This window comes from Panthera leo, chromosome B2, assembly GCF_018350215.1.
Source record: "Panthera leo isolate Ple1 chromosome B2, P.leo_Ple1_pat1.1, whole genome shotgun sequence".
NCBI classification, from domain to species: domain Eukaryota; kingdom Metazoa; phylum Chordata; class Mammalia; order Carnivora; family Felidae; genus Panthera; species Panthera leo.
The window spans coordinates 1,830,299-1,844,879 of NC_056683.1; the positions used below are offsets into that span (position 1 = coordinate 1,830,299).

The 14,581-nt window shown below is 47.3% G+C and overlaps 1 protein-coding gene and 2 non-coding genes across 3 annotated transcripts; all 3 read left to right on the plus strand.

Annotated features, from left to right (window-relative positions):
• The first annotated feature begins 1,836 nt into the window (after positions 1-1,836).
• On the plus strand, positions 1,837-1,909 carry TRNAM-CAU. The gene has a single exon. It is a non-coding gene; the product is annotated as a tRNA-Met (tRNA).
• Positions 1,910-4,193: 2,284 nt separating this feature from the next.
• Positions 4,194-4,267, plus strand: TRNAT-UGU. Its single transcript has one exon. It is a non-coding gene; the product is annotated as a tRNA-Thr (tRNA).
• Positions 4,268-11,082: 6,815 nt separating this feature from the next.
• Positions 11,083-12,027, plus strand: LOC122219288 (olfactory receptor 2B11-like). Its single transcript, XM_042937467.1, has one exon. The coding sequence runs from the start codon at positions 11,083-11,085 to the stop codon at positions 12,025-12,027; it is 945 nt and encodes a 314-aa protein (XP_042793401.1).
• Positions 12,028-14,581: the final 2,554 nt, after the last annotated feature.

Sequence of the window (14,581 nt, forward strand, 5' to 3'; positions counted from 1 at the left end):
ATTCTCAATAATAGGCAAGGAGATTTACATTAGAGATGCAAGGAGAGAAGGAGACTAAAGTTAAGACCAGGAAACCCCGTGCCTGTAGGTGGATTCAGGACGTAGTGACGGTGGTAGACTGAAAAATACCCCTTCCTCCCCATTCCTGGAAGCTGTAAATATCACCTTATATGGCAAAAAGTTGAAATGGGGAAATTATCCTGGATGGTTCAGGCGGACCTCAACTGCCTCACAACTGTCCAAGAGAGAGGGGGAAAGAAAAAGGGTATGGATACGAGGCCGAGACAAGCCACTGCGACCCTGTCAGCGCCTTGATTTCCCCCCAGTAACACTGACGTTGGGACTTGTGGCCTCCAGCGCTGGGAGGAAATACCTGTGGCTTCAAGCTGCTGAGCCGGTGGTAACCTGTCACAGGAGCCTGGGACTCTCAATCAGTGTGTGTAAATGCTAAGCAACACCAGCCCAAACAATTGTTTTTGTTAGCTTCTTTGATTGCCAGTCTGACAGGTGCAACGTGGGGTTTCACTGCAGTTCTGTAGCTGCATTTTTGCATTTCTCTTAAGAATAATATTACTTATTATAATCTCATACATCTTATAATTATTAAAAGATTAATAATATTTCCATGTTTCACAGCCATTTGTTTTTCCTTTTTCATGAACTCAGTGTCTATACCCTTTGCACATCTTTCCTGTGAGTTGGAATGTACTTGCTGAGGTATAGAAGTTACTTATATTAGGAAAATTAACTTCACAACACAACTTACACATTTCCCCACCACTTGTTCATTTGATTTTTCACTTTGCTTATGCAATTTCCTTGAGGGGACGACGGAGTATCTAAGCAGAATATGGCTTTAATATAGTGAGTTACGTCACTTTCATTGTTTCTGAATTTTTTTGCAAAAACTCGTTTTCTACACCAAAATCATAAAAATGTCTCCCTTGGCAGTGCTAAGAATTATATTTCTGCCCCCCCCCACTTCTAAAACTTGTATCTACTTGGAAACTTTTATTATTGCAGGTGGTGTATTGCTGTAAGCTTTGTTTTCCCAAGTAACTACTCAACACCATACGCTGAGCAATCCCTCCTGCTCTGTTTACTTAGTTACCACTGTTATCATACTCTAATGTATATATTTGCCGCTCCCTCCTTTGGACTTTTTATTTGCTATACCAATCACCGTCACTACCCGCGTCCCTCCCGAGCATCCGCGGCCGTCTTGTGTCCAGGGTTCGGTGGCGTAAACACTCCTGTTAGACGTCATCCCGTTTCGCACATCACGAAGCCCTTCCACGAGGCCCTTCCAATCAGGAACTTCTACTCGCAGGAAAACCAAGCGAATCGTTTCCTGGGCTGCCAGATGGCACGTGGGAGGCCTGCACTGAGTCAGGACGCGGTCCGCGTGGCCGGTGGTCTTCCGGGGCCGACCCGGCGGCTCCTTCCCGGTCCTCGGAGGTCCCGCCGCACCTGCTGCCTGGACGTCGGGGACGGGGGTCGCGGCCGCCCGGGGGCAGGGGGCAGGTGTGCGGGGCAGGCGCGGGGCCCGCGGTCCGGAGGTCCCACGGGGGTCGGGGGGTGGGGAGGGTGCGCGCCCTGGCCCCACGCGGGGCCGACGTGGGGCTGGGGTGAAATCAGCCGTGTGGCGGCGCCGCTCGGGGCGGGTTCTTTCCTCGAGGGTAAAGCCCGGGGACTCGGATCGGTCACTGAGACCTGCCGGGGACACAGTGTCCGCGGAGGGCCGCACGACAGCGGGCAGGACCTCCCGGGTCCGGGGTGTGCCTCGGGTGCCGGGGCTGGACCGGATGGAGAGGCCGAGAGGCCCGCCGGGCAGGTGCCTTCTTAGCGCAGCGGGCAGCGCGTCAGTCTCATAATCTGAAGGTCCTGAGTTCGAGCCTCAGAGAAGGCACGCGACTTTTGTCCCCTCCCCACGCCTTGTGGACCAAGAAGCCAGGCCACTACCGCGCCTCAAGACCCGTGACTCACTCCCGCCCTCCACGCCCCTTTTGCCGTGCAGGACACCGTGCTCACAGGTTTGGAGGTTGGGAAGCGGAGATCCCGGGGAGGGGGCGGGGAGACGCTATGGCACCTAACAACCTGCCCCCTGCTCCCCAAAGCCTTCCACGGGTCCCCCAGGACAAAACACGCACCCCAGCCCAGTCTCCCCAGATCTCAACTCGTCTAAATCGCCCAGTTAGGAAGGGTGTGTGAGCGGTGGCTCTACGCGTGAGCGATTCCGGACACAATTCCTCCCCGTTTGCAAATGTGCGACATTCACAGGCTATCTGCTCCCCCAAATGCAGCGGTGGGACAGGCATAGATAACCATGGTAGAGACTCCCCCTGCAAAGGGAAGCCCTTGAGGGAAGAAGGAGGCACCAGTCCTGGGCAAGTTCAAAATGAAGTTCCCCAGTCCCGTTTGGATCTATTTCTGGGCTCTGTTCTGTTCCATTCTATTTTTGCCACCAACACCACACTGTCTTGATCACTATGGCTTTCTAGTAAATCCGAGGTCAGGTAGTGACAGTCCTCGAAATCTGTTCTTCTTCAGTTTTGTGTTGGTTATTCTGAGCCATTTGTCTCAACTTTGGAATCGGTTTGTCAATATTCTAAGTAACTTGCTGGAGTTTGGGTTGGGATTTCCTTGAATCTATCAACCAGGCTGTGTTGAGTCTCGGGTCTGCGGTCCGGGTAGACAGCAGGGAAATGTTTTCAAGGTCTGCAGGTGGAAGTCACCAGGGTTCCCTCCCCGTCCCTGCCTCCCCCCCAGGGGAGCTGCACTCGGGGTTGTGCTTGCCTGACTGGCGGAGGGTGGGGGAGGGGAAGGAAGGGAGGGAGAGAAGTTTGGGGAGGGAGGGAGAAAAACAAAGACCCGGAGTTTAGGTCCTTTGGAATTCGGTGCGGATGTCACGCGGGGCAGAGTCCACACGCGGTCTGGGCGCGTCCTCCCACGCCGGTCCCTGCCTCCCGGTCTCCCGCCCTCCGCCCCTCACCTCCGGGTGTCCAGGACCCCTGCCCGCAGACATCCCCCCAGTCCCAGACCCCACCCCGGTCAGTCGCGGAGCCTTTCCGGGGGCGCAGCGAGACCAGGTGTCCGGCTTGTGCGCCTGGCTCTCGGCGCCCTGGGTACGACCTTGGGGAGGGGGTGCGGGCCATCACTGGGGTGCGACCTCGGGTGCGGGGTGCGGGTCACCGAGAGGGATGCGACCTCGCGGGGGGCGGGGGGGCGGGTCATTGCAGGGAGGTGCGACCTCGAGGGCGTGGGTCAGGTCACCGTGGGGTGCGACGTCGGGGAGGCGGGGGGAGGGGGCGGGTCACGGCTGGGTGCGACTTGGGGGACGGGGGGGTGGGTCACCGCGAGGGATGCGACTTCGAGGGGGAGTCGGGGAGCGGGTCACGGGTTGGTGCGACCTCGGGGGGTTGGGGCGGATCACCGCGGGGGATGCGACCTCGGGGGTTGGGGCGGATCACCGCGGGGGATGCGACCTCGGGGGGTGGTGCTAGAGGGGAAAAGGCGTCCCCGTCGCCAGCTGAAGACGCCCCGCCCTCTCAGGCGGCCCGGGCTGCGCGGGGTGGACGGAGCAGCGTTCGCCGGAACCGTAAAGCCCCAGGAGGACCGACCCGGACCCACGAACCAGCTGGAGCGCCCGGGGCCTCTCCACCTCCCCTTCGCCTCCAGCGGGGCACCTGCGCGGGTCCCGGCAGCGCCCTCCGCGCGGGCGTCGTGGATTGGAGACGCGGCATGCCTCGCTTGGCCGAGGTCCACACCCCGGCATCCCGCTCCCAGCTCCTCACCCTCCCTGCAAGTGACTGCTTGCGCAGTGCAGGTGCCGGGTGCCCGGGCGGCGCTCCGAGAGTCCTGCGTGAAGCTCCTTTGTTAGAGACCCCAACTTCGCACATTCGAAGGTGGAGTCCACGTTACAGAAGGGGCGTAGCCCCCGCAAGGTGTGATTTTGGAAGACGTCATCCCGCTTGGGGGTTACGGGGGATGGCGTCGACTTACTGAGGGCTAGCCTCGGCCTGAGAGAGGTGCTGTGGGTTATCCTTGGACCGAACGAAGCGCTGGGAGGCCTAACAGGGCAGAGGCGCGGAGCGTGTCCGCTTCCCACCGGGTCCTGCACCTGCACCTGCTGGGACGGGAACGTTTAGTCTAAGAGCGAGGACAGACCTAGCACCGACCCCGCTGTGTGCGCAGGCCCCATGGCTTAGTTGGTTAAAGCGCCTGTCTTGTAAACAGGAGATCCTGGGTTCGAGTCCCAGTGGGGCCTCGGCTTTTCTCTTATTGATCCATTAACCCCTTCTGCTCCTTGTTCTGCACTGTATTCAGTGTTTCTATAAATTCTGACACAATCGTTCATAAAGCACTTGTGACCGTGAAATTCTCACTCTCAAGGGAAAGTGATGTTCCTTTATGATCAAAGTGATAACGACTGTAAGAGAGGGAATCAATAGAAATGGACCTCCGGTGACTCTCAGAGCCGAGAAACACAGAAATCGGCAACTCCCTACTTCGCTGAAGCTCCAACGTGTCCTCGCTTTTTTGGGGGGAGGGAAGTGGCGAGGGAGAGGGGGGAGACAATATAAATGTTCCCAAGTCTTAAAACCTTTTTCTGAACTCCCACAGAATTTATTAGTGATTGTAGAAAACCCAGCATGGTATGTTTTACATGTGATTTTCCAAATACTACTAAATTATAAAATAGTAATTTATATTTTCTTATGTGTCTTCAGTCTTCAAGGGAGGCTTTTAGTCCCCAAGAAACTAAATAAATTGGCCCCACGGGAAACTGAACTTCAGTTCTGCAGTTTAAAACGCAGAACGATCCTACAACGCAGTGATTGCCAAGCTGGGTATGCACTGGAGTCACCTAGGGAACTTGTTAAAACAGTTTCTTGGGACTCATCCCCAGAGGTTTTAATTTGGTGAAGGACCCAGCTGTGTGTACTTTTAGCAATTACCTTTGCAAAACTCCAGCTTAAAATATTGCAGACAGAGCTGAACCCAGAGGGAGGTGGGTGTATGCCCTTCGCATTTTCGTGCTGGTTCACGAACATCCACTTACCCTCCTATCATCAAGTTCGAATTGTGGGACGTCTACAATATTCCAGGTGTTTCCAGACCCACCCTCTCTTAACCCACCAATCCTGTCGAACACGTGTAATAAATAGATCTTTGTCAATATGAAAACAGCCTCGATAATGTTCACAGACACATAGTTAAGGACAAAGTTCAATGTCAAACCCAAGCCTGTCTGATTCTAGAACCCATGCTTTTCTCATGATACATGTCTTCTATTTTATTAGAGTCAATAATGAAGTCTTTGGTCACAGAACTGAACAAAGTTAAGTGACTTGGACTGATCTCAAACCTAGTCCAAAAAGGAAAAAAAAAAACCTAGTCCAATGGGTTTGGGAGCAGGAGATAACTCTGGTTTTTGTTTGTTTGAGAAAATTCTTGCCCAGTGAACGACTGCTCAACTCATGTTTGAATCATGGAAGAGGAAAATGTAAAACAAAACCTCAGGAAATGATGTAAGAAGTTCTCCGTGAGGAATGAACAGACCCTGTGAACAAACTGGGCCTGTCTCCTAGGATCTATCTTCTTTTGCCCTGGACAAGCTCTCCTCATCCCCTGCTTCTTTTGATTTAAACATAGTGTATTAGTCAGCTGGGGCTGCTGTAACAAAATATCACAGACTGGGTGGTTTAAACAACAGAAGTTTATCTTCTCATAGTTCTGGAGGCTAAAAGTCCAAGACCAAGGTGCCATCAGAGTGGTTTTCTGGTGAGGCCTCTCCACCTTGTAGACATCAGCCTTCGTGCTGAATCCTCACATGGCTTTTCAAGGGGAGAGAGAGACAGCGAGACACTGTGATAGATCTGCTAGTTCTTTCCCTTCTTATCAGGACACCAGTCTTTCTAAGTAAGGGCGCCACCCTTATGACCTCAGTTAATCTTAATTAATTCCTTAAAGACCCCATCCCCAAATACAGGCACATTAGGGGTTAGGGCTTCAACATATGAGTTATGAGTTGGAAGGGTGGGGGTGGGGGGACAAAATTCAGCCCATAACAAGCAGGAGAGGGAGAATTGTGTGGCTGAGCTCTGAGGAACAACTTCGTCATGACAGCATCTAAGAGCTGCTAAAGTGCTACCTGCTGAAAAGGGAGCTTTGTGGATGTGAAGAAAGTGTTGAGAAAAAAGTGTTGTCATATAGTCAGCAAGGATTTGGCCTTTAAAACACTTTTTAAATGGCTTTTTCTGTTCTGCCTGGTCCTGAGGAGTGACCTGGTCTGACATATTCTCCCATATCATAATGGAGATAGCTGGAAATTTTCCCAGCCTTTGTAGGAAATAAAAGGAAGACTTAATTGGATTAACACCATCCTGAAGCCAGCTGAGAAAGACATGAGCCTTGTCTCCAAGGAACCTCCAATATGGTTGAAAAGACCAAATAAACACATATCCTAAACACTACAGGCATAAGAAAACCAATGCTTACTCATGACATTTGCAAAGAATTCACTTGGTGTCTGAATTCTGGAAATGTGTGAGCCTTGGGTACATTGGACAAATTACACCTTTTTAAGCTTCAAGTTCCTCAGCTATAAAATTAGGACATTAGGGGGCGCCTGGGTGGCTCGGTCGGTTAAGCGTCCGACTTCGGCTCAGGTCACGATCTCGCGGTCCGTGAGTTCAAGCCCCGCGTCGGGCTCTGTGCTGACAGCTCAGAGCCTGGAGCCTGTTTCAGATTCTGTGTTTCCCTCTCTCTGACCCTCCCCCGTTCATGCTCTGTCTCTCTCTGTCTCAAAAATAAATAAACGTTAAAAAAAATTTTGTTTAAAAAAATTAGGACATTACGGGCGCCTGGGTGGCTCAGTTGGTTAAGTGTCTACCTTTGGCTCAGGTCATGATCTCGTGGTTTGTGAGTTCAAGCCCTGCGTTGGGCTCTGGGCTGACAGCTCAGAGCCTGAAGCCTGCTTCGGATTCTGTGTCTCCGTCTCTCTCTCTCTCTCTCTCTCTCTCTGTCCCTCCCCTGCTTGCATTCTGTCTCTCTCTCTCTCTCAAAAGAAAATAAACATTAAAAAAAATAAAATAAAATGAGAACATTCATAGTGCCCATCTCAAGGAGTTGTTAGGAGCATTGTATGAGAACATTCGTGTAAAGTGTCTAGGATATATTAAGCTACTATCATCATCATCATCATTAATGCAATATATGCTTTCTGCAAATTGTTGGGGTAAATCCTACTCACCCTTGCTATTACAATGGGACTAATGGGTGGAGGCAGTGACGCCCTCTATAATCATAACCCAAACTATAAATAAAAGATGGATGCTGTTTCCCCAGGGAGATTCACTTGCCAGGGATGTGCCCCACCCCGCCCCCAGGGGCCACTGGCATAATGGGTGAGAACTGGCTTTATATGCCTTTGAACCAGACTTGGCACCCAGGCCTCAGGAAACACATTCACCCTACCTGCCGCATCAAGACCCTTAGTGGCTCTTACCGAAGCCGAATCGTACTTGCTTCCCTCTCCCAGGACTTTTGGGATCCAACCCTTTGGCAATCTTTCTCCTGACTAAAAGCTTCTATAGCTAAAGACACCTGCTTAATACAAGTTCAGATGAGAAGAGGTATGTTCTGGTGATGTCTCTCTCTAGTCACACCAGCCAAGAGGGAAATGGGTATTGTTTGTTTTGAGACAGAAAGTGAAGGTTCCAAACTGTGAACAAGATCAAGCATGGTGAGGCGACCCCATGAGCTAAAAGAATTCTCATTCTGCCAGACCAATGGCTAGCGTGTATCCACTTCAGTCCAGAATCATGTGCAAAAGATCCCATTGTCCAGGAGACAGGAGGAAAGAGAGCAGGTGTCACTAAAAATCAGTTCTCTAAAGGCCAAGACTCTGAAGATAAATGCGAAGATCAAACGTTGTGAACAGTGACCAATAAGCCAACGTATTGAGGATTTTTGGTGGGGGAGGGGATGCTGTGGGATCTTGTTTTATTCTTTTCCTCTGCCATTTCATATGCAGATGTAGGAACTTCCTGGCAAATGTAGTTTATTATGTTCCCTGTTTTGTGTTTTTAATTTATTTTTGAGAGAGAGAGAGAGAGAGCATGAGTAAGGGGGGCAGAGAGAGAGGGAGACAGAATCTGAAGCAGGCTCCAGGCTCTGAGCTGTCAGCCCAGAGCCCAACATGGGGCTTGAACCAACGAACAGCGAGATCATGACCTGAGACAAAGTTGCCCACTTAACCGACTGAGCCACCCTGGGTGCCCCTGTCCTCTGTTTCCGGAGACATGTTCCCTTACCACTGCCTCTGCCCTGATATCTGTCCTTGGTGGTGAAATAGCAGCAACAAAGCGTCCTAACCGTAGATTCAGGTGGTTGTGTGACACTTCATGAATGGGAAGTTGGTCAAGTTGACACAGAAGTGACTTGAGAAGCAGAATTCATCCTCTGGACCCCGAGGACCCTTTGTTACAGGCCAAGCTTTAAATTTACCTTTTTTTAGGATGCCTTTTTTGGTTAAATCACATACTCCTCTCAATCCTCACATACAAGCCCCTTCCTGTCCATTGCATTTCCATTCTCTCAGCACCTCGGACTAACACTTCAGATTTCTCCCCACTGCTTCCTCTGTCTTGCACACATACCTGGCTCCTGATCATTTCCTAGCCGACACTCTCAGCCTCTCTCCCTGGACTCCTGCAGCAAATTTCCAACCGACCCCCCAGTTTCCAGTCTCCTCCCCTCAATCCCTCATTCTGCGGCCCTAGTAAATGTTCGGAGTGCCGCTCCCGTCATTTCACAGCCCTTCTGAAAAAAGTCCTGATTCGCTCAGACCCCTTAACCTCACATTCAAGATTTTCCGTATCCTGGACTCGAGTTATTTCTACAACCTAGTTTTCCACTGCGCCAGTCTATGCATCCTAGGCTGCATCAGTGCATGCTTCCAGTTTTCAAAAAAATGCGTCTCTCTCTAATGCCCTTTGCCATCACTTAGAGATCTCAAGATACCCTTCCATCCCTTTTCATTTAATTTTCATTTCCGTTCAAAGTTAAGAAATAAAAGAATACTATGAGCTCGCATCGAAAAACCTTCCTCATCGCTCCTCACTCTTGATTCCTGTTCGCCTGAGGTAACACATTTTTAATAATTTTGGTGTTTTCTTCTATTCACCCATATTTCCTAATAACCAGCTTTCATTCTGTTTGGATTTTTTCACTTTAAACATGATTTGTTTATTATTTACTATGAAAAATGAGAGGGGCGCCTGGGTGGCGCAGTCGGTTAAGCGGTGGACTTCAGCTCAGGTCACGATCTCGCGGTCCGTGAGTTCGAGCCCCGCGTCGGGCTCTGGGCTGACGGCTCGGAGCCTGGAGCCTGCTTCCGATTCTGTGTCTCCCTCTCTCCCTGCCCCTCCCCTGTTCATGCTCTGTCTCTCTCTGTCTCAAAAATAAATAAAACGTTAAAAAAAAGAGAGAAACTTTAACCCTTACATAACAAAGAGTGAGTGAAAGGAAGAGCAAATGAGAGAAGACAGAGAGAGAGCGCTCTACGCCTCACCCTTCGAGTAGTCACACATCACCCTGTTTAGTTACAGCAGCATTGAGGGTTCACGCTTTCGTGGCTGTGTAAACGTTCGTAAGGATGGAATCATGTAATGAACCACAGCTGCTTAAAACTCTCCTCTCAGTTCTATCGCAGATGGTACAAAATTCCTCTTTTTTATTTTTATTTTTTCATTGTTGGAGCTATGCTGTTCGACCCTTGCTGTACTCTAACACGTTCCCAAGACGCCCCATTGCTGTTGTTATGGGATTGCCCCTCATCGCGGGTTCCCTGTCTCCTGGGGTCGTCCTATTGTTTTGTTCTCGCCCCTATTTTGAAGGTGCATAGCTTCCGATAACTCCCTAAGAAATGGTGCCTGGGAAATGGCATTTGGGGTTTTGTTCATGCCTTCAAATGTCTTCTTCTAACTTCATACTTGATTGCTTGGTTGTGAATAGAATTCTAGGTTAGAAATCATTTCCTTGAGAATTTTAAAATCATCGCCCTTCCCTTCTCACTTCCATGGTTGCTGTTAGGAAGTTCAGTACCATTTTTTATTTTGTTGTACTTCATATGCATATTTTCCCCTCTGGAAGTCTTTGGGATCCTGTCATCCTGATTTATCTGGATGCCACCTATATCCTCATTCCAATTCTTGGAGTCCCGCTCTTTCCTCCTCAGTGCCCCGACTTACGAGAGACCTGCAGAAAATTTCAACCGACTTTCTGGTACCATTTTCTATTTCAGTCAAGGTCCCTGGTCGTAAACAAAGATAATGATTATGATAAGTTAAGCAGAAAGGAGATATTGGAAGAGTGGTAGTTTACAGCGCAAAAGGAGAAGAACCAAACTTGATCAACAAGCAGAAACGAAGGGAAGCAAGACACAGCCAAGATCCCACTCCAGAAAGACGATGAAGGATATATCCTTTAATGCTGTCACATGGGACATCAGTCAGGGAGGCACCTGCTCTGACAGTCCGTTTCCTCCTCCCCATTCTTTTGCATCATTTTACCAAGATTCAAATCCTGTGTAGAAGAGTCTGACTGACCACATGTAGATCACACGTACCCTTTAGCTCAAGGTTGCTGGGAGAAGAATACACTGCCCACCTCCCAATGGCTTCTTTAATGATACAGAAGAGCCACAACCACTAATGTCCACTAACCTATCACACAGTGCTTTGATTTAGGAAAGAGATAGATAGATAGATAGATAGATACATATAGATACATATAGATACATATAGAGATAGAGATAGATAGCTATAGATATAGATAATATAGATATAGATAGATTTGAAAGCACTTTCTCTACTGAAAGGGCTTTTCAAATGTTACTTTATAATGTTAATTATAATTATGATATTCATTAATGTTATGATTTATATTGAGCATGTCCCCCACCTGTCTCGCATAAAAGTATATTTTTTCTCATGTCTTCAAAACTTCTGCTAACTTGGGGTTTTAAAATCAACCTTATCTTCCTTGATCTTAGCAGGTGTCTCCCATCAACATTCAATGAAGCACATGAATGAAAGTTTTCCAGAAGATTTAATTCTTATGGGTTTTACCAAATACCCTTGGTTGGATCTCCCTCTCTTCTTTGCCCTCCTGATCTCCTACACGTTGACACTGTTGGGAAATATTGCTATTATTCTGGTTTCTCAACTAGATTCCCAACTCCAAAGTCCTATGTATTTCTTCCTCACAAACCTCTCCTTTTTGGACCTCTGTTTCACCACTACGACTGTACCCCAAATGCTGTTCAACTTGGGAGGCTCCAACAAGAATATCACTTATATAGGCTGTATGGTGCAGGCCTATATATTTCACTGGCTGGGCTGTACTGAATGTGTCCTGCTTGGCATCATGGCCTTAGACCGCTATGTGGCTGTGTGTAAGCCTCTGAGGTACTCTGTAATCATGGACCACAAGCACTGCCAGCAGCTCTCCAGCTCAGCCTGGCTCATTGGTCTGGCAAATTCACTGCTGCAGTCGACACTCACAGTCCAGCTGCCCCTGTGTGGGAATCAGGAGCTAGATCACTTCTTTTGTGAGCTGCCCGGGCTTATTAAGATGGCTTGCACGGACACCACAATCAATGAGGTCACTTTGGCAGTGGTGGCCACCTTTCTGATAATGGGACCCCTCTCCATGATTCTTGTCTCTTACAGTTGTATTGCCCAAGCTGTATTTCGAATCCCTTCTGCTGATAGGAGATTTAAGGCCTTCAACACTTGTTCATCACACTTACTGGTGGTGTCTTTATTTTATGGCCCCGGCATCTACATCTACATGCAGCCCTCAGGGGACAGCCCTCAAGACCTTACCAAAGCTCTGACACTGTTTTACTGTGTTATTACTCCTATGGCCAACCCATTCATCTACACCTTGAGGAACAAGGATGTTAAAGGAGCTGTGAGGAGATTTCTGAGGAGTGCCATTTTGTCCAAAAGAATATGAGAAAATGATGCTTTACTCTGAATTGAAAAGCTCAACAATAAACTGAAATATATCCTCCTTTAAATATATGTTTCACCAGAATTGTGCTCAAAAGCCAACTCAAGAAAACCTTCATGTGCTATATTTATCTACACCACTTTTAACACCAGTTATGTTGGTTTATTTCCAACACCAGCCAATTCTCTGACACCAATGGGGTGGCCTACAATTCGATTCAATTCTGATACTAACTACCCAGAGTTAGCATAGACTCCACAACTTAAGGGCTCAGTCCCACAAAAACAGCCTCCACCTTGGATGTCAAGCAGAAGTCCAGGCCACCTACACTTATGACCCACAAACTAAGTCAAGGATTTCTACAACCTCCTCAGGTTTGATAATTGGCCAGAACAGTATATAAAACTCAAGGAAACACTTTTCTTACTTTTACCAGTTTGTTACTAAAAAAACAAAACAAAACAAAACCACCTAGGAAGTGCTGAATGCAAGAGGTGCATGTGGTGAGGCTTGGCAGGGAGGGGGGTGGGTAGGGTGTCCATTCATTCTCAGAGCATGACACCTCCCAGCACCTCAATGTGTTTACCAACCTTGAAACTCTCTAAACCCCATTGTTTAGGGGCTTTTATGAAAGCTCCATTACACAAGCATGATTGATTAAATTATTGGTGAGTGATTCAATCTCCAGCCTCTTCCCCTCCGGGGAATCCAGGGAAGGGGCCAGAAATTCCAACCCTCCAATAGAGGTAGTTCCCTCTGGCAACCAGCCCCTTCATCCTGAGGCCATGAATCACGTTATTAGGATAAACTCAAGTATGACTGGGAGGGCTTGTTATGAATAATAAAAGATGCTCCTATCACCCCTATCATTCAGGAAAACACAAGTTCTGTGTCAGGAACTGGGGGCAAAGACCAAATATATATTTCTTTTTCTCACACTTTGCTTGTGAAAATAGGCACCTTCATAAAAAACACATTTACAACAGGTGTTGTTAATTGCAACACATTAAATGTGAATCAAAAAGTTGGTATGGTAACTACTTAATTTGGGTCTATTCTTCATAGTCTAAATTATAACAAATTATATTTGAATCAAAAAGTTAACATTTTTAAAAAGCTTTTCATGAAAAATAGTATATTTTTCTGTCACATTTGTAGAAGGGAATTGAATTTATGACAATTGAATAAATGGAATGTAAGACCAAACAAGATGAATAGAAATGATAAAGATGTGTGTCACAAAATAAACATAAAAAGTAAAGTTGTGGTTTTGAAAGTGTAGGCAATAGTATATTTTTTTCTATGCAAAATATAATAATTATGTAATATATACATTACCCTGCAATCACTAAATACGCAACAGCTAATAAATATACAGATAGTTTATGTATGGGGAAACATAGGGAAATATACCATTATGTGACAAAACTTGGTCTTGCAAACAAATTTTTAAAAATGCAGACAAGGTTGCAAACTGACGTGGGTTCCTGGCTCCTTCTGCTAATACAAGCTGGGAAATGTGATAGGTATATGAAAGAAGTTGAGGGGTCTTAGAAAATAACATTTTTTAAATGTGAGAAATAGTTGGAATATGTAAATTAGCTTAGTGCTGTTATCTGGAGGGCAACAGGACCCTAGAGAAAGAGCTTTGAGGGCCAAGACTAGAGGGTAATCTTGGGAAAACCTTCTCGCTCACATGTGACATGAGGGGATCCTTGTCCTCATTTTGGAAAAGCTGTCTGTTGTTCTTTGAAATATGAGGTGGTTACAGCCTTTTGGAAAGCAATCTAACAGGACCTGTTATTATTAAAAATATATATGTTTTTCTACCCAGCAATTTTACTAGAAATAAAATCATCTGTGAGGAGGGCATGCATAAGAATAAATGCTGCAGGGGCACCTGGGTGGCTCAGTTGGTTAAGAGCCAACTTCGGCTCAGGTCATGATCTCGTGGTTCATGAGTTTGAGCCTGGAGTCAGGCTCTGTGCTGACAGCTCAGAGCCTGGAGCCCGCTTCGGATTCTGTGTCTTCCTCTCTCTCTGCTCCTTCCCCACTTGTGCTCTGTCTCTCTCTGTCTCTCAAAATAAATAAACATTTAAAAAATTTAAAAAAAAAGAATAAATATTGCAGACTTGTTCGTTATAACAACAACAAACAGAAATATTTTTTAGGGGGATCCTGGGTGGCTCCGTTAGTTAAGTGTCCAAGCCTTGATATCAGCTGGGGTTGTGATCTCACAGTTGTGGGATCGAGCCCTGAGTTGAGCTCTGCATTGACAGTGGGAAGCCTGCTTGAGATTCTCTCTCTCCCTCTCTCTGCCCCTTTCCTGCACGCTTTATTTCTCTTTAGAAATAAAGAAACGTCAAAACAAAAAGAAATATATTTTAGTATGCTATTGATAGTAAATTAGCTATTAAAATAAATGCCTTAAGACCATTAAAAATAATGCTTAAAAATTATTCCAGATGACTTGGAAGGATCTATCTGGCTGTAGGGGCTCTTTACACATGATAACTGCCTGATATGTGTACTGTTATTCTTATTTTACAGATAAGGA